The sequence below is a fragment of the Cetorhinus maximus genome, chromosome 31, assembly GCF_964194155.1.
Source record: "Cetorhinus maximus chromosome 31, sCetMax3.hap1.1, whole genome shotgun sequence".
Taxonomy (NCBI): Eukaryota; Metazoa; Chordata; class Chondrichthyes; order Lamniformes; family Cetorhinidae; genus Cetorhinus; species Cetorhinus maximus.
The window spans coordinates 11,363,384-11,383,216 of NC_135909.1; the positions used below are offsets into that span (position 1 = coordinate 11,363,384).

At 44.6% G+C, this 19,833-nt stretch overlaps 1 protein-coding gene and 2 long non-coding RNA genes across 3 annotated transcripts in view; 1 reads left to right on the forward strand and 2 right to left on the reverse strand.

Moving 5' to 3' along the window:
• LOC144670421 (uncharacterized) overlaps positions 1-19,833 on the forward strand; it is a 918,626-nt gene that overhangs the window by 261,815 nt on the left and 636,978 nt on the right. The gene's annotated exons all lie outside the window — the stretch shown is intronic.
• Positions 6,066-8,731, reverse strand: LOC144670335 (uncharacterized). Its single transcript, XM_078532813.1, has one exon. It carries the CDS (start codon positions 8,606-8,608, stop codon positions 7,562-7,564), a length of 1,047 nt encoding a protein of 348 aa, XP_078388939.1. The 5' UTR covers positions 8,609-8,731; the 3' UTR covers positions 6,066-7,561.
• On the reverse strand, positions 8,813-16,277 carry LOC144670481 (uncharacterized). Its single transcript, XR_013573886.1, has 2 exons — positions 16,195-16,277; positions 8,813-8,898 (listed from the first exon to the last, which is right to left on the reverse strand). It is a non-coding gene; the product is annotated as an uncharacterized LOC144670481 (long non-coding RNA).

Sequence of the window (19,833 nt, forward strand, 5' to 3'; positions counted from 1 at the left end):
TTCTGTTCTAGCAGAATGTATTTTTCCTGTTGTTGTTTGATCACTGCTGTTCTATCTCTTTGTTCATCAATATTCTGTTCGGGTTTATCTTCATAAGTTATATTCCCAACTCTCCGGAACTATTTTATTGTAATTTACATTTTTCTCAATCATTACCTCAAACCTGGTTGTTCTGTTCGATGATTGATTTGAACTGAGCTGACTTCTCATATCTGCTCTGGTTTATTCCTCAATGACCAGACCCATCACCACTGCCTTGCTGGACTTCCTGTCTACTGGGTAAGTCCTGAACACACTGTAAATATTCCATTCCCTTTTCCCCTTTCCTACCTTTTCTTCCCAGATCATTTGCTGTAGTTTCAATCTCACATGATTAATCACCTATAAATTTTATTCATTTCATAACTTTGTTTAGCTATTTTCCTCTAATGCCCTTCCATTAATTTGCTAAATGGCCTTTTTCATGTTCTTTAACAAGGCTGCAAATTGGCCTCCCCTGAGTGGTTTGTGAGCTGTATGGAAATACACCCAGCACATCAGCAGCAATGGCTTGCAAATTATTCAAATATTTAAGATCACTTTGCAAGTTGACCAAACAGCTTCAGTTACAGAGACAGGCTGTCAAAGAAAGGGAAAACAAGTTTTAGAAATGCCCAGAACAAAGCACATTGCAGAGAGATGAGCATAAGAACATTAGAAATCGGAGCAGCAGTCAGCCACTCAGCCCTTCCCTGCTGTTCCACCATTGAATACAGTACAGCGGATCGATTACCTTAACTCAATGAAGTGCACCTCCCCACTCTATCTCCAGGTCTCTTATTATCTAAACATCTTATTGATTTCAGTTTGAATACAGACAGTAGCTGAGCACCCCTAGCTCTCTGGGGGAGACAATTCCAAAGATCCAAAATACTCGGAGTGAAAAAAATGTCCAAAGTAGCTGAAACTTATTGTGTGAGTGTGTGTCCGAGTTTTGGACTCACCAGCCAGCTTTAGTGGGCAGATATATCACACAAAGTTGGATAGGAAATGTGTCGATAAAACGTTTGAGCAGAAGGACAGGATAGGGGTAATGGCTCAAACAAACATTCTTTATACAAACGCACAGAATCTGAGGAACAAACTGAATGAATTGCAGGCACAGATACAACTTGAAGGATGTGAACGTGGTTGCCTCTATAGAGACCAGGTTCCATGACCATCAGGACTGGGAACTAAATATGCCAGATAATTAGGTCTACAGGGAGATAGGGATAATGGTAGAGGGAGAAGAGTAACCTTAACTGTTACGGATGAAATTGGTTCCACCATAAGAGAGGATATGTGCTGAGATCAGCAAGGAGTGGAAGCTTTATGGATAGAATTAAGAAATGGAACATTTTTAACACTTTAGTTGAAGTTGTGTATATGTCTCCTGGTAGTAGCCTGGAAGTGGCAGTTTGTATACATGCTGAGATTAGACAAGCATGTAGCAAAGGAAGAATGGTTTCAGTGGGGGATTTTAACTTCCAAGTATATTGGGATAACAATAACACTTGTCAAAAATGTAGGGAGTTTATTGAGTGTGTCTGGGATAGATTCCTGTCAGAGAAACAGCAAGAGTGGGTGATTATATTAGACCTAACAATGATGAATGGACCAGAGTTAGGTAATAGCCTGAAGGGCTTCTTGAATTCATTCATGGGATGTGGGTATCGCTGGCTAGACCATCATTTGTTGCCCCTATATAATTGCCCTTGAGAAGGTGATGGTGAGCTGCCTTCATGAACTGCTGCAACCCATGTGGTTTAGGTACACCCACAGTGGTCTTTGGAAGGGAGTATATGGATTTTGACCCAGCGACGGTGAAGGAATGGTGATATAATTCCAAGTGAGGATGGTGTGTGGTTTGGAGGGGAACTTGCAGGTTGTGGTGTTACCATGCATTTGCTGCTCCTGTCCTTCTCGGAGGTAGAGGTGGTGGGTTTTTAAGTTGCTGGTGAAAGAGCCTTTTGGGAGTTGCTGTGCAGAGTCTTGTAGATGGTACACTGCTGCCACTGGGGATGGTGGTGGAGAAAGTGAATGTTGAAAGTGGTGGATGGAGTGCCAATCAAGTGGGCTTTGTTCTGGATCATGTCGAGCTTCTTGAATGTTGATGCAGCTGTACTCATCCAGGAAAGTGGACAATATTTCATCACGCACCTGAGTTGTGTCTTGTCGATGGTGGACAGGCTTTGGGGAGTCAGGAGGTGAGTTACCTGCCACAGAATTCCATGTCTTTGACTTGCTCTTGTCACCATATTACTTATGTGGCTCGTCCAATTCAGTTTCTATTCAATGGTAATCCCCCCCCCCAGGACGTTTATAGTCAGGGATTCAGCAAGCGTAATGTCATTGACTGTCATGGGGAGATGGTTAGATTCTGTCTTGTTGGAGATAGTCATTGTCTGGCACTTCTGTGGTGTGAATGTCACTTGCCACTTGTCAGCCCAAACCTGAATCTTGCCCAAGCCTTGCTGCATGTGGACATGGACTGTTTAGGTGCCTGAGGAGTCACGAATGGTGCTGAACATTGTGCAATCAGCAGCAAATATCCCACTTCTGACCTTATCATAGAGGGAAGGTCATTGGGCATTGATGAAGCAGCTGAAGATGGTTGGGCCTAGAACACTATCCTGTGGAACTGCAGCAACAATGTCCTGGGGATGAGATGTTCTCCAACAACCACAACCATCTTCCTTTATGCTGGGTATGGGATCAAATAGTGGACAGTTTTTTTTACCTTGATTACCATTGACATCAGTTGTGATAGGGCTCCTTGATGTCACATTCGATCAAATGTAGCCTTGGTGTCAAGTGCAGTTACTGTCACCTCACCTCTGAAGTTCAGCTCTTTAGTCCATGTTTGGACCAATGCTGTAATGAGGTCAGGAGCTGAGACACCCTAGCAGAACCCAAACTGAACAGATTAATGCTGTGTAAGTGCCACTTGATAGCACTGCCCATGACCCCTTCCATCACTTTACTGATGATCGAGAATAGACTGAGGGGGTGATAATTGGCTGGATTGGATTTTTCCTGATTTTTTCTGGACCAGGACATAACCTGGGCAATTTTCCACACAGCCGGGTAGATGCCAATGATGTAGTTGGAAGTGTCTTGTGTTAAGCATGTTCTTTGTAGGTGCCCGAGTCCCAGATGATATTTTCCAAGGAGACCTTGACAACCCTGTGAGTTTTCTCATATATGAGGCTGGAGATGTGTTCAACACCTTCACATTGAGTGAGGTGATGAATGGTGGGTTTAGTGATTCCCTGGATATTATCTCGGAGGACTTTCCAGTGCCTTTTAGCATCACCTTGGCTGAACCTTTTACCGCTTTTGCCTCAACCGGACATCACACTGGGAGACAAAGCCTTGTTATTACTGGAACAGTTTGGCTAAGGGTGCAGCCAATTCTGGAGCACAAGCCTTCAGTGCTATTGCCAGTATGTTGTCAGGGCCAATAGACTTTTCAGTATCTAGTGCCTTCAGCTGTTTATTGATATCACCTGGAGTGAACCAGATTGGCTGAAGATTGGCTTCTGCGATGCTGAGGATCATGGAAGAGGCTGAGATAAATCATCCACCTGGAACTTCTGGCTGTTGCAAATGCTTCAGCTTTATTTTCGCACTCGTGCTGGGTTCCCCCATCATTGACGATGGGGATATTTGTGGAACCGGCTCCTCCTGAGAGTTTTTTATTTGCCAGCCAGCATTCATGCATCGATGTGTCAGGACTGCAGAGCTTACAGCTGATCCATTGGTTGTGGGATCGCTTAGCTCTCTCACTTGCTGCTAATGCTGCTGGGCATGCAAGTAGTCCTGTATTATAGCTTCACCAGGTTAACACGTCATTTTTAGGTATACCTGGTGCTGCTCTGGGCATGGCCCCCCTGCACTCTTCATCGTTCCAGCATTGATCCCCTAACTTGATGATAATGGTACGGTGGAGGCTGTGCCAAGCCATGAGGTGATGGTTTGTGGTTGAGTACAATACTGCTGCTGCTGATGGCCCACTACACCTCAGCCCAGTTTTGAGGTGCTGTATCTGTTCAATATCTAGCCCATTTAGCAGAGTTGCAAATGGTGTTCAACATGGAGAAGTACGGAGTCATCAGCTGAGGGGTTGGGGTTGTTGTGGAGTGGTGGTGGGGATGCCAGGAGCCGCAAGTGGTAACCATCAGGTGGTTTGCTTGCCCATGTTTGGCCTGATGCCAAGAGACTTCATGGGCTCCTGAGTCGAAGTTAAGGACGCCGAAGGCAACTCCCTCCCACCTGTATAGCACAGTGGCACCACCACTGGTGACAGGACATACCCAGGGATGGTGATGACGGTGTCTGGGACATTGTCTGTAATGTATAATTCCGTGAGCATGACAATATCAGGCTGTGGCTTGACTAGCCTGTGGGACATCTCTCCCAACTTTGGCACAAGCCCCCAGATGTTAGTAAGGAAGCGTTTGGAGGGTTTAGGACTGGGTTTTCCATTATAATTTCCGGTACCTAGGTTCAATGCCGGGTGGTCGATCCAGTTTCATTCCTTTTTCTGCTTTTTAACAGTTTTATCAACTGAGTGGCTTGCTGGGAGTCAACAACATCGCTGTTGGTCTGCAGTCAGGTGTAGGCCAGGCCAGGCCCGGCAGATTTCCTTCCCTAATGGGTATGAGTGAACCAGATGGGTTTTTACAACAATCGATTCATGGTCACTTTACTTTTTAAAAATCCCGATTTAATTAAATGAAGTTAAATTCCACCAGCTGCCATGGGGGATATGAACCCATGCCCCCAGGGAATTAGACTGGGTCTCTGGATTACTAGCCCAGTGACATTACCACTATTCCACCACCTCCCCATGAGAGTGCACGAGCACTTATCCAGTGGTGATCATATCATCGAGTTCAACTCGATGCTTGAAAGGAAGAAGCATGAAACAGCTACTAAGTTTCTCGTTTTCAGTGAGGCTGAATTCAATGGGAATGAGACAGAGATTGTCCACAGTAAACTGGGCAAATCTTTTGATAAGGAAAAAGACAAAATGGTGAGGAGGAACTGTTCTCAAATAGTTTAACATGGTGCAGAGCCAGCTTCTACCATTAACCTTCGAGAGATCTATTTGCCTAAAAAGACAGCCATGGACAAGGAAGGAGGCAAGAAACAACATGAAACTCTGCAAACATATCTACAAAGAAAGGAGAGATCCTGGTGAATAGGAAAGATACAAAGAGCAGGAAATGGGGACAAAGCAGATAACAAACTCCAAAAACGCAGTACGATAAAAATGTAATAGATTTCAAAATCAACACACAAACTTTTACAATTATGTTAGGAGGAGAATGATCAGAGCATGTGGGCCAATTGAAAACTGTTAGCGGTGCTGTTGTTAATGAAAATAAGGAAGTTTCAGACATTGTTTCAGTATTTGCAATAGAGGAAGAGGTCAGCATTTCAGATATTACATGGAATCTATTATTGAATCAGGAAGAAGGACTCAACAAAGTTCACGTAAGCAAGATAATAGTAATGAAGAAACTAATGGCACTAACGAGTAACAAAACTCCAAGAGGAGATTGTTTCATTGCAGGGAATTAAAGGAAGGAGTTGAGAACAGAAGTGTTCAAACTTCTCTCCACTTGGGGACCATTCCCTCAGATTGGAAAATATTGCCTGTCACTCCAACATTTAAGAAAGGAGTCAGAGGGAAACCAGGGAATTGTCGGCCAGTTCGACTAAGCCCTGTTGTCAGGAAACTCCGAGAGTTCACTATGAAGAATAGGGAGTCTGAACACCTCGAAGTTTTTCAGCTGTTCAGAGAAAGCCAACATGGATTTGTAAAGGGGAGGTCATTCCTGATGAATAGGATTGATTTTTGGGAGAGGTTACTAAAGTAGTTGACAGTGGAATGTCTATGGATGTTATTAATAATGTCACGGATGCTTTAAAGGTGTTTCCCTGAAGTCGTCCATGAACAATATATTTGTATGTTGTGTATATTTCCTTACCCATGGAGTGACAAATTCAATTGTAAATAAGCCAGTGAAAAAGCCTTTTTCCTTAAAAAAATAAATGATTAGTTTATTTTACTCTATTGCTCTGGAATTTACTGAAGAATAGATAAAGTTGCTAACACATACACATGTGGATGAGATACAAATGAAGATAGAACAGTACTTATAAAATTGGATCATTTTAGTCCATACTCAGTGCAGGCCGGATATATTTTGAAGTCGAGATGTTGTGCTGTCTGAAATGAAGGTTTTTAAGTTATAGAATTGTCTTGGCAGCTGCAATGGCTTCCACAGTGGAATTGCCGGAGGTTACGTAAACATGTGAGCTTAGTAGCTGGAATCAGGTTTACATGGAGCAGAGAAGGTTCTTCTGTTCTGAAGGCACGGCACTTTTAAATGCCTGGTTATTTTACAGCAGACCTGTCCTGTTTTTAGATGCCTTTCTCTGTCTCTCCCTGGAGTTAAGCTGGAGGCAGAGCCATTGAACATTTTAAGGCAAAGTTAGATAGATTCTTGATTGAAAGAGGAGTTAAAGGGTATAGGAGGCAGGGAGGAAAGTGGGAGTTGAGGCCAGAATAACATCAGCCATGATCTTATTGAATGGGGGAAGCAGGCTGGAGGGGCCGAATGGCCGATTCCTGCTCCTAATTTGTAAGTTGCTCTGTTTGTAATGCCTCCAGTCATTTCCAATCTGGGTCCGTGAAGCTGATGGCAATTAAGAACAACATTAATCAGAGTGGAAGGAAATCAGACTCAACCTGGTGAGAGTCAGGTGCTGACTTCAAGCTCCACTGATCTCTTTTTGTGATATCACCATCACCTTATTCCAAGTGTTCAGAAAAGGCTGAATCATTTGCAACAGAAATACTGATTGATCCAGACATCTAAAGATTGCCACAAAATAAATCCCAATTCAATATTATACATGAAATGATTGAAATAAATTGCTACAGATTTATAATGACAGTAGCTTCAGAGTCTCAACGACTGAAAGGTTCTTGTTAAATACATTCCCTGAGTGAATTTAAATTGAAACCAGGTTTATAGGTGTGATGCTTTATTCACACATCGAAGGTGAGAGAGATGCTGTAGGACACACACTATGTCCAGTAGCTGAAAGTAATTAACAGACTGGATTTTGTGTTTAGTGCTCCCGGGAATGTTACTGATACCTTTCCTGAACACCAAGGCTAGGACAGGCACTCTGGAAGATACGGGGAGCTGAGATTTGTCCCCGAGAGTAATTGAAGGGATGATAACTGAAATAATCGAGTTATAAAGGGGGAAAGACCCAAATATAGAACAGTCAGTAACAGAACATCAATTAGTCTCCACTTAACTTGGAGAAATTAAGGACCCAACATAATGTATTTAAAACTGGATTAATTATTGAATCAATCTCAAAATATTAAACTCCAGGCCAGTTATAGGGGTTATTAACAACAGGACAATTAAACTCTGACTGTCAGAATGAACATGGTTCAGTCCTGGATGTGATTAACAGCAGCATTGACAGCAGAATCCAACCCCTGCAGTCACATGTGAACTCGCTGATGTTGCAGCAGATTGGATGACCGAGTGAATCCCTTCCCACACACAGAGCAGGGGAACGGCCTCTGCCCAGAGTGAGTGCGTTGGTGCTTCCGCAGATCATTGCTGCGTTTAAAGCTCTTCTCACAGTCCGGACATTGAAAAGGTCTCTGCTCAGTGTGAACTAGTTGATGTTCAGTGAGGTTCGATGGCCGATTGAATCCTTTCCCACACACAGAGCAGATGAATGGCCTTTCCCCAGTGTGAATTCGCTGGTGTGTCAATAGGTTGGATGAACAATTAAATGTCTTCTCACACACAGAGCAGGCGAACAGCCTCTCCCCTGAGTGAGTGCGTTGGTGCTTCCGCAGATCATTGCTGCTTTTAAAGCTCTTCTCACAGTCAGGGCATTGAAAAGGCCTCTGCTCAGTGTGAACTACTTGGTGTTGCTGCAGATGGAATAACCGAGGAAATGCTTTCCCACACACGGAGCAGGGGAATGGCCTCTCCCCACTGTGAGTGTGTTGGTGTTCCAGCAGCTGCTTTGTGCTTTTAAAGCTCTTCTCACACACAGGGCACTGAAACGGTCTCTGGTCAGTGTGAACAAGTTGATGTTCAGTGAGTTGGGATGACTGAGTGAATCCCTTCCCACACCTGGAGCAGGTGAACGGCCTCTCCCCAGTGTGAACTCGCTGGTGTGTCAATAGGTTGGATGTAGTTTTGAAACCTTTCTGACACACGGAGCAGGTGAACGGCCTCTCCCCAGTGTGAACTCGCTGGTGTGCGGATAGATTGGATGTCGTTGTGAATCCTTTCTGACACAGGGAACAGGTGTGAGGCCGTTCCAGAGTGTGACTTCGCTGGTGTTTCAGCAGGGCAGATGAGTGAGTGAATCCCTTCCCACACTCGGAGCAGATGAACGGTCTCTCCCCAGTGTGACTGCGTCGATGAGTTTCCAGTAGGGATGGAGATCTGAATCCCTTCCCACAGTCCCCACATTTCCACGGTTTCTCCGCAGTGCAGGAGCCCTTGTGTCTCTCCAGGTCGGACATTGAAATGAAGCCTTGTCCATGCACACGTGTGTATGGTTTCTCCCCACTGTGAATTGTGAGATCCTTTTTCAAGCTGTATAACTGGTTAAAGCTCCTTCCACAGTCAGTGCACTGGAACACTCTCACTCGGGTGGGGGTGTGTGTGTCTCGGTGCTTTTCCAGTCACACTGATGTATGAAATCTTTTCCCACAGAGAGAACAGACAAAGATTTTTCATTCCACATTCAAAGACCTATCATATTCAGGTTCCGAGGAATGAGTGTTCTGTCTGCAGATGCTCCCCTTCTACCCTGTAAAAGGAGTTTAAAAATCATTAAGTACAGGATAGAAATTCAGAACAATTTAATTTCTCTGGAACATTCTTTCCTCTCTTGTTCCCCCAAAGCTGTAAAACCATGTCCCACACACACTTCTTCCTCCCAGTGCAGAAATCCAAACCCATCGCACCAACTCCAGCTATTTTCCTTTTCATCGACTTTTCTCTCCTCTCCTGAAGGTGCTGACTCTGGCTGGGTTCAGTTCGACACTCACTGGTTCCACTATCCTCTCCTGAAGGTGTTGACTCCATAGAACAATAGAACTATAGGAAAGTTACACCACAGAAAGAATCCACTCAGCCTTTAGTGCCTGGGCTGGGCGAAAAGAAAAAAAACTCGCTGCCCATTCGAATCCCACCTTCCAGCACCCGGTCCGGATCCTTGCAGGTTACAGCACTTTAGGTGCAGATCCAGGTACCTTTAAAATGAGCTGAGGGCTTCTGCCTCCACCACCAAACCAGGCAGCAAATTCCAAACATCCACCACCCTCTGGGTGAAGAAATCTTTCCTCATGTCCCCTCCAGTCCTTCAACCAATCACCTTAAATCTGTGTCCCCTTGTAATTAGCCTCTCTGCTTGGGGAAACTGAGCATCCCTGTCTACTGTGTCTAGACTCCTTCACTGTCGCTGGGTCAAAATCCTGGAACTCCCTTCCTAACAGCACTGTGGGTCTACATACACCACATGGACGGCAGTGGTTCAAGAAGGCAGTTCACCACCACCTTCTCAAGGGCAAATGGGGATGGGCAACAAATGCTGGCCCAGCCAGCAAAGCCCATATCCCATGAATTAATATACAAAAAACTCCTCAATCTTGTACACCTCAATCAGGTCATCCTCAGCCTCCTCAGGAAAACAACCCCAGTCTATCCAATCTTTCCTCATAGCTGCAATTTTCAAGCCCTGGCAATATTCTTGTAAGTCTCCTCTGTGCGCTCTCTGGAGGAATTGTATACTTCCTGCAATGTGGTGGCCAGAATTGTACACAAAATGCCAGCTGTGGCCTAACCAGTATTTTATACAATTCCAGCATTACATGCCTGCTTTTGTATTCAATGCCTCATCCAATAAAAGAAAGCATTCGATATGCTTCCTTTACTCACAGTCATCCTTGTTACTTCCTCAAAAGCATTGATTAAGTTAGTAAGACACGACCTTCTCCTAACAAAAGCATGCTGACTCTCTCTGATTAATCCATTCCTTTCTAAGCGTGAGTTTATCCTGTCTCTCAGGATTGATTCTAATAATTTTCCAACCACTGAAGTCAGGCTGACTGGCCTATAATCATTTGGCCTATCCCTTGCGCCCTTTTTAAATAACAGTGCAATGTTCACAGACCTCCAATCCTCTGGTACCTCGAATGTATCTAGGGAGAAATGGAAAACTGTCCTCAGAGCATTCGCTATTTCTGCCCTGGTTTCCTTTAACAGCCTGGGATACAACCCATCTGGCCCTGGTTATTTATCCAACTTCAAGGATGTCAAACCCTCCAGAACATCCCTCTCCTTCGTGAGGACAGAGACAAAGTACTCATTAAGAATTCTGCCTACATTATCAGCATCAACGCACAAGTTACCTTACACAACTCTGATAGGCCCTACCCTTTCCTTAGTTATTCTCTTGCTCATTAAGATCTGTAACTAGTCCAGACTCTCCAGATCACTTCTCAGCTTCATAAAATTTGTCTTTCCCCAGTTTACAACTTTTACTCCTGTTCTATCTTCATCCTTTTCCATAATTATGCTAAATCGAACTGTAATATGGTCACTATGGCCAAAATGGTCAATCACTGCGACTTCATCCACTTGCCCAGCTTCATTTCCTATGGCTAAATCTAGAATTTCACTCCCTTTCACTGGTCTTGTTACATGCCAACTAAAAATATTCTTTTCAATGCAGCTGAAGAATTTTATGTCCTCTGCGCCTATTACACTGTTTGTATCCTAATTGATATTCGGGTAGTTGAAGTCCCCAACTATTATTACCTTATTGTTTTTGCACTCAGAAATGTTCCGACATATTTGCTCTTCTATCTCCATCTCACTATTTGGGGATCTATGGTACTTTCCCAGTAGTGTGGCTGCCCCCTTTTTATTTCTGCACTTAACACATATAGCATGATTTCACAGAATCACACAGTGCAGAAGAGGCCCTTCATCCAATCGAGTCTGCACCGACACATGAGAAACACCTGACCTACCTACCTAATCCCATTTACCAGCACCTGCCCCATAGCCTTGAATGTTATGACGTGCCAAGTGCTCATCCAGGTACTTTTTAAAGGATGTGAGGCAACCCGCCTCCCCCACCCTCCCAGTCAGTGCATTCCAGACCGTCACCACCCTCTGGGTAAAAGAGTTTATCCTCACATCGCCCCTAAACCTCCTGCCCCTCACCTTGAACTTCTGTCCCCTCATGACTGATCCTTCAACAAAGGGGAACAGCTGCTCCCTATCCACCCTGTCCATGCCCCTCATAAACTTGCACACCTCGATCAGGTCGCCCCTCAGTCTCCCCATCTCCAACGAAAACAACCCAAGTCTATCCAACCTCTCTTCATAACTTAAATGTTTCATCCCAGGCAACATCCTGGTGAATCTCCTCTGCACCCTCTCCAGTGCAATCGCATCCTTCCTATAATGTGGCGACCAGAACTGCACACACTACTCCAGCTGTGGCCTCACCAAGGTTCTATACAACTCCAACATGACCTCCCTACTTTTGTAATCTATGCCTCGATTGATAAGGCATGTGTCCCAAATGCCTTATTCACCACCCCATTAACATGCCCCTCCACCTTCAGAGATCCATGGCCACACACGCCATGGTCCCTTTGTTCCTCAGAATGTCCTCGTGTCATGCCATTCATTGAATACTTTTTTGTCAAATTACTCCTTCCAAAGTGTATCACCTCACACTTTTCAGGGTTAAATTCTATCTGCCACTTATCTGCCCATTTGACCATCCCGTCTATATCTTCCTGTAGCCCAAGACACTGAACCTCACTGTTAACCACCCGGTCAATCTTTGTGTCATCCGCAAACTTACTAATCCTATCCCCCACATCGTCATCTATGTCGTTTATATAAATGATGTATAATAGGGGACCCAGCACAGATCCCTGTGGTACGCCACTGGACACTGGCTTCCACTCACTAAAGCATCCTTCTGTCATCACCCTCTGTCTCCTACAACTAACCCAATTGTGAATCCACCTCATCAAATTACCCTGTGTCCCATGTGCCTTTGCCCTCTTTATAAGTCTCCCATGTGGGACCTTGTCAAAGGCTTTGCTGAAATCCATATAAACTACATCAGTTGCACTACCCTCGTCTACACACCTGGTCACCTCCTCAAAACATTCAATCAAATTTGTTAGGCATGACCTCCCTCTGACATAGCTTTGCTGACTATCCCTGATCAAACCTTGCCTCTCCAAGTGGAGATAGATTCTCTCCTTCAGAATTTTCTCCAATAGGTTCCCTACTACTGACGTGAGACTCACTGGCCTGCAGTTCCCTGGTTTATCTCTACAACCCTTCTTAAATAGCAGAACCATATTAGCTGTTCTCCAGTCCTCTAGCACCTCCCCTGTGGCCAGAGAGGAATTAAAAATTTGGGTCAGAGTCCCTGCGATCTACTCCCTTGCCTCCCTCAGCAGTCTGGGACACAAATCATGCAGACCTAGAGATTTGTCCACTTTTAAGCCTGCCAAAACCTCCAATACCTTGTCACTCCCTATATCAATTTGCTCAAGAACCTCGCAGTCCCTCTCCCTGAGTTCCACACCTTCATCCTCATTCTCTTGGGTGAAGACGGATGTGAAGAATTCGTTCAACGCTCTACCGATCTCCTCTGGCTCCATCCATAGATTTCCCCCTTGGTCACTAATGGGCCCTACTCTTTCCCTGGTTATCCTCTTCCCATTGATATACGTATGGAATGTCTTGGGATTTTCCCTACTTTAACTAGCAAGAGCTTTCTCATATCCTCCCTTTGCTGTGCTAATTGTTTTCTTAATCTCCACCCTGCACTGTCTGTACTCCACTAAAGCCTCTGCTGATTTGTTCCCCTTCTACCTGTTTAAAGCCTCTCTTTTCCTTCGCATCGTATCCTGAATATCTCTGGTCATCCATGGTTCTCTGGGCTTGTTACTCCTTCCTGTCACCCTAGAGGGAACATGTTGAGCCTGTCCCCTCCCAATTTCCTTTTTCAACGCCCCCCACTGTTCCCCTGTAGATTTCCCCACAAGTAGCTGTTCCCAGTCTACCTTGGCCAGACCCACCTTATTTTACTAAAATCCACTCTACCCCAATCCAAAACATTTTTTTTGCAACTTGTCTATTTTTTTGTCCATAACAAGCTTAAGTTGTACCATGTTGTGATCGTTATCACTAAAATGCTCCCCAACTACCACCTCAGCCACCTGTCCGGCTTCATTCCCCAGAATTAGGTCCAGCAATGCACCGTCCCTTGTTGGACCCTCTACAAATTGACCTAAAAAGTTCTCCTGTGCACATTTCAAGAAATCCCCCCACTTAACACTATGTCTATCCCAATTAATATTGGGAAAGTTGAAATCACCTAATATAATTATCCTATTGCTATTTTTTTTACACATCTCCGCAAATTGTGCACATATTTGCTCCTCTATTTTTAAATGTTGAGCTGCAAATCCAGCCCCTCTCTCAACCACGTCTCTGTGATGGCTGTTATATCACAATTCCATGTGTCAATCCTCACCCTTAACTCATCCGTTTTACCTGTAATACTCCTGGCATTAAGGTATAGGCCATCCAGCCTTGCTTTACTCCGCTGAAACTTAATGCAGCTGTATTCCCTCTGACTTGATTGTTTTACTGTATTATGATGTGTCCCTATTGTGCTAACGTTCTGTGTCCCCTCCCCCTGCCGAATTAGTTCAAACTCCTCCCAACAGCACTAGCAAACCTGCCCGGAAGGATGTTAGTCCGCTCAGGTTCAGATGTAGACTGTCCCGCTTGTACAGGTCCCACTTTCCCCAGAAACAGTCCCAATGATCCAGGAATCTAAAACCCTCCCCCCTGCACCAACTCTTAAGCCACGCATTCATCTGCGTTATTCTCCTATTTCTGTGCTTGCTAGCACATGGCACTGGGAGTAATCCAGAGATTACAACCCGAGAGGTCCTGCTTTTCAGTCTACTGCCTAACTCCCTGAATTCTTGATGCAAGACCTCATATCCCTCTTTCTACCTATGTCATTGGTACCAACATGTACCATGACCTCTGCCTTATCACCCTCCCTCTTCAGGATGCCCTGCAGCCATTCATTGACATCCCGGACCCTGGCACCAGGGAGGCAACACACCATCCTAGAGTCACGTTGACAGCCACAGTAGCCCCTATCTGTTCCCTTGACAATAGCATACCCTATTACTTTTGCTCTTCCTCTCTTCCTCCCCTCCTGTACAGGCAGGCTGCTTGTGGTGCCAGAAACTTAGCTCTGTCTGCACTCCCTGGAGGATACAGCGCCCTCATAAGGCTCCAAAATGGAATACCGATTTGCAAGCGAGACCCCAGGGGACTCCTGAACGACCTGCCTGTTTCTCTTGGACTGCCTGGTCGTCACCCATTTCCTTCCTTCCTCAAGTCCCTTCAGCTGCGGTGTGACCCCCTCCCAAAACGTGCTATCCACGATGCTCTCAGACTCGCAGATGCTCCACAGTGTCCCCAGCCGCCATTCCAGCTCTGAAACCCGAGCTTCCAGGAGCTGCAGCTGGACGCACTTCCTGCACACATGTTGGTCCCGGGCACTAGAAATGTTCCCGGCTTCCCACATGGTGCACGAGGAGCACACCATGGCTTTGAGCTCTCCAGCCATCCCTTTAAATTAAGCCTTTTAAATCAATTACTCTAGGGCCCTTCTTTCCTGATCCTCGTTACTACAGAATTTACAAACTATAAACCACAAAAAAACCTTAAACTCTCAGCGATAAAAGTAGTAAATACTTACTCGACCTTACCCACTACTTACCAGTCATTTCTCTCCCTTGTAACCTCTACTGCTGCAGCAGGGCAAAACCACTCTCTGAAGATTTAAGAAGTTGGAAAGCAAAGAAAAAATGCAAGAAAACCTCTTCCCCTCTGCACCGAATTCCCACTGTGCACCAAATTGCCAATACCCACACTCACTCTGGCGGTGCCTCACTCAGGATGAGGTCTCTCCTCTGCTCGTGTGCAAGCACGATTTGATGAATCATTTTATATGTCATCCCTCCACACAGCAGTAATTGATTATTTAATCAGTAATGCTACCCCACCACACCTTTTTAGGTCCCTCTGTACCCTGCCTGAAAATCCTAAGTCCAGGGATGTTGAGCTGCCATTTTTGGCCCTCTTTAAGTCAAGTCTCCATTATAGCAATGATATCATGCTGCCACGTGACTATCTTGTCCCTCAGCTCATTGGCATTTTTGCTAAATTCCTTGCATTTAAATAAATACCTTTTAACTTTGACAAATCCCTGTGCATTTAACCTTTGCTTCTTCTGTCTTTCAGAGTCACTCGCTAATTTGCTGTCTCCCGCTCTCTGCTCTGAATTTGTCCGACCTGAATCTGCCTTCAGGTTCCCATCCCCCCGCCAACCTAGTTAAAACCCTCCCCAACAACACTAGCAAATCTCCCTTAAAGGACACTCGTCCTAGTCCTAGTCAGGTGTAGAGCGTCTGGTTTGTGCAGATCCCACCTTCCCCAGAACCGGTACCAATGCCCCAGAAATCCAAAGCCCTCCCTCCGGCACCATCTCTCCTTCTCTCTTCTGAAGGTGTTGACTCTGACTGGGTTCAGCTCTGTGCTCATCAAAAAGCAGAATACGGAAGAGATGATGGAAATCTTAAATTAAAACAGAAAATGTTGGGAAAGAAAACTCAGCAGATTAGGCAGCATCTGTGTCCTGAGAAAAACAGAGTTAGTGTTTCAGCTGTGACCTTTCACCAGGACTGGGAAAAGTGAGAGATGGAATAGGTTCGAAACCAGGGGTGTGTGGGACAAGGACAAAAGGAAGGTTTGTGACCGGGTGGAAGACAGGAGAGGTTGAGTGACAGAAAAGTTAGTCTCCAGGGCCAAAGGGAATGGAGATGGGGCAAGAAAAGAAGCAAAGAAACAAAACCTGTGCCTGGAGCAGCTGAGCTGCGAACTGAAAAAATAAAACGAAACAAGCAAAGGAAACAAAATGAAGAACGGAGTTTACGGTCTGAAATTGTTGAGCTCAATGTTTCATCTCACTGACCTTCAGTCTGCAACAACCATCGGCTTCATGGTGCCGCCCGCCCAGGTCCCTCGCCGCACGTCTGCCGATCCTGGCGGCTCCGATTCGGGCTCTGAGAGCCGCTGGGACTCGGTCACCCCCGGCTAAGCTTTCAGGAGCCACACTGCGCATGCTCGAAAGAAACTAAATCCTCCGGGGGCCGGTCTTTTCTGCGCCTGCGCAATGTGGCCTTTCTGATGGCGAGAGGCCGCTTTCCGAGCCGCTGAGCATTCTGGTTATTTCTGCCCGCCATTTCATTCAACAACAACTCAGACAGAAGCCATTCGACACAGAGTGTGGGCCCTGTCCCATTCCTCTGATCGTTTCCGATCAGCCTGAAAATATTGTCATTTCTGTATTCCAATTCCCTTTTAAATGTACAATTGAATCACCAACTCACTTGTTATTTTAACTTTCCTGCCCTCTACGTTTGAAACAACAAGACAGCAGGTTATACCAGATATTGTAATGAATAACGACCCACAATCTATTAATAATATGACAATGAATGAATATCTAGCAATAACTGACCACAAAGTTTTAGTGGCCGACATTCAGTTCGAGGCTTTCAGGCAGCGCATTCCGAATCACCACAACTCACTGTCTTTAAAAAAATTGCCCAGCTACCACTAAACACTCATGGGCTGTACCCTGGAGCCCTTATCTCGCAGAATGGTGCAGCTGAGTCGTGATCGGTCTGTAGCTCAGAGATCACTGGATCAAAACCATTCTCTACTATTTGTATTCCCATTAACATCAAAAGGTAGCATTTGATGCAACACTCAATCACTTTTATTGACAGAATATTTGTATCAGTTCATTACGCCCAGTCAACACTTCAATCTGCAATCTCAAATTGTTTTTATTTACGCAAGGACACAAACTGTAAATGCTGCAAACACACACCAGCTCAGGCTTTCAACTTTCTCTCAACCGGTTTCTCCAAAAGACCTGACATAGGCAGCTCACCTTCTTTTGTTCTCCTGCACCCGAGGATTATCTGAAAAGCAAAAGTTATTCCCTTAGATGGAAACAGTACAGTGCAGTTGATACATATTTATTAGAGAATGTCAGATCTACACGATCTGACAGTAATTCACCATGTTTATTTGAACAGCAGCGTCCTCCCTGTAACAAGTATCATTCAGAAATACAAGAACGTCAGCAAAACGGAGACAACATTTTCACAAAGAAGCAGTAAATAATTATTTGGACAGACATCAACATGATTTCTTAATCCCTGGTTAAAAACATGGAATCCCGTCCCCAAAAATCACCATGAACTGTTAAAGTGAATTTTCCTTTGTATTCGTTCGTTTCGGGCTTGTATTAGCTACATATTGCACTAAATACTTCTTTGAGAGCCTCTGGTTGTTCCCTGTCTTGTTCTGCAAGCTGATTGGGCATTAATGTGTTCAGTTTACCACTAATTCCGTCTTTATCGACCTTACTTAAGGTGAAAACTGTGACATGTGTGTGACCTTTAGCCTTGAACTGAATGTCTACCACTAACATTTTGTGGTCACTTATCGCTAGAGGTTCATTCATTGTCATATTATTAATTAATTGTGGGTCGTCATTCATTACAATATCCAGTATAACCTGTTTCCTTATCATTTCTAAAGTAGTGTGGAGGGCAGGAAAGTTTAAATTATAAGCGAGTTGCTGGTGCAAGGCGAAAGGGAGTGGTAAAGAGACAAGTAAAGAAATGAAAGATTTGTCTGATGATGGTGTGAATGGCAGACGGATGAACAGCTGCCATCCGAAAGTAATGTATGAATTGTTTCATCAGAAGCCATTGGCCTGAAGCTGCAATATTATCTGACTTGATATCCCCATTTTATATTTGTTCTTCCTTCGTTTCTCTTCCCATGCCCAGTGGCGTCTGAGGAAGACAAAAGAAGTGCTTACATCAGTTTCTATGGTTAGCTTCTTTTCCCCCTGAAACAGGGCGCTCGTGGCAAGAACTTGAGGCGCATAACTCTGCACCAAGCATTGCCAACCAGGAGACTCTCCTTCTCTTCCTGCCAGCCATAGGCGTATTGGAATGATTTACAGATTGATGATCAACCGGTTTGGCCATCAAGTCCTAGAGTGGGACTCGAACCCAGAGAAGCAGTGGCGCTCCTGTGCTGCGCCACGGGACACTTATTCCTCATATTATACATTCTACCGTAAGTATTCTGGGGAGAACAAGTTACAGGCATGGGAAGGACAATCCATGAATCTCTGTAGCTGAGAATCCCTGTTGGCGATGAGTGTGGTATCATCAGATAGAGGAGTTCTCTGATCAAGACCTGCTGTATTTTTGCCTTCACTTTCAACTGGGACAATTTAACCGTTTGCTGTCTGACCTGTTTTGCAGGAAATCTGCAGGGAAGGCAAAGAGTAGGATCATGAGAAAATTAAATACTAAACAAAGTGAGGCAAGGAAACAACCCATTCTTCATTTCACTCCATTCTTCACCCTGAAGCTGTTGGAAATGGTGCTGTCAAACTGTTCAGTACAGTGCATGTTGTAATGAAAGGACGGAGGAGCTTTGATGGACAGTCAATTTTATCCAGAATTTGGTAAAGTCCTGCGCTGCTGATGGTGGTGAATGTTTTAGTGCCTTCTCCGAAAACAAGGTAAAGATATTCACATATTTTGTCGCCCATGTCTGCAACTGGTTCTCCCTTACTAGAAACTGCAAAAAACAAAACTGTGGCCGAGGGATCAGTGTCACATCTCCGCCCTTGATGCCATTGACAACACTCCGCAGAAAAAGTTAGCAAATTCTTATGTCACACAGGAATACATCGAACTTCAGATCAGAAAGCTGTGGGTCTGAATCACATCCCAACCCAAGCTACTGTTATAACAGATCTGTGTCTGAATAAATGGAAGCCCCATGCAATAAACACTGTCACATTTGAATGTTTAGTGAGTGAATTTCATAGAGGGTCCTTAAACTGCCCAGCAAATAAAGTGTCACCTTTCAGCAGAAAATGTGGCCAGAAAATACTAGGAAACTCGAAATTGTATAATTTATCTGTCAGAGCACAGGAATTAACTCCAGGTGACAGATCCGGGCTTTCAGACCTCCTGGGTAGAGAATTTCAAAGATTCACCTCCCTCTGAGTGAAGAAATTCCGCCTCACCTCAGTCTTAAATAGCCTGGCCTTTATTCTGACACTGTGCCCTCTGGTTCTGGACCCACCAGCCAGGGGAATCAAACTATCTACATCTGGCCTCACATGCGGTACCTTATCAAATGCCATTTGGAAATTCAAATATATTACATATACTGGTTCGCCTTCATCTATCCTGCTTGTTATCTCCTCAAAAAAATCTAATGAATTTGTCAGGCATGATTTCCCATTCATGAAGCCATGCTGACATGCTTGATTATATTGTTCATTTCTAAATGCTCTGCTATTACATCCTTTATAATAGACTCTAACATTTTCCCAGTGACAGTTGTTTAGCTAACTGGCCTATAGTTACCTGTTTTTGTCTCCCTTCCTTTTTGAATAAGAGTGTTGCATTGGAAGTTTTCCAATACTCTGGGACGCTTCCAGAGTCTAAGGATTCTTGGAAGAGTATTTCCAGTGGATCCACTGTCTCTGTAGTTACTTCCT

What these genes read in the sequence shown, in the direction of transcription:
- LOC144670335 (XM_078532813.1), bottom strand. Translation starts at nt 8,608, where the DNA reads ATGTCCGACCTGGAGAGACACAAGGGCTCCTGCACTGCGGAGAAACCG.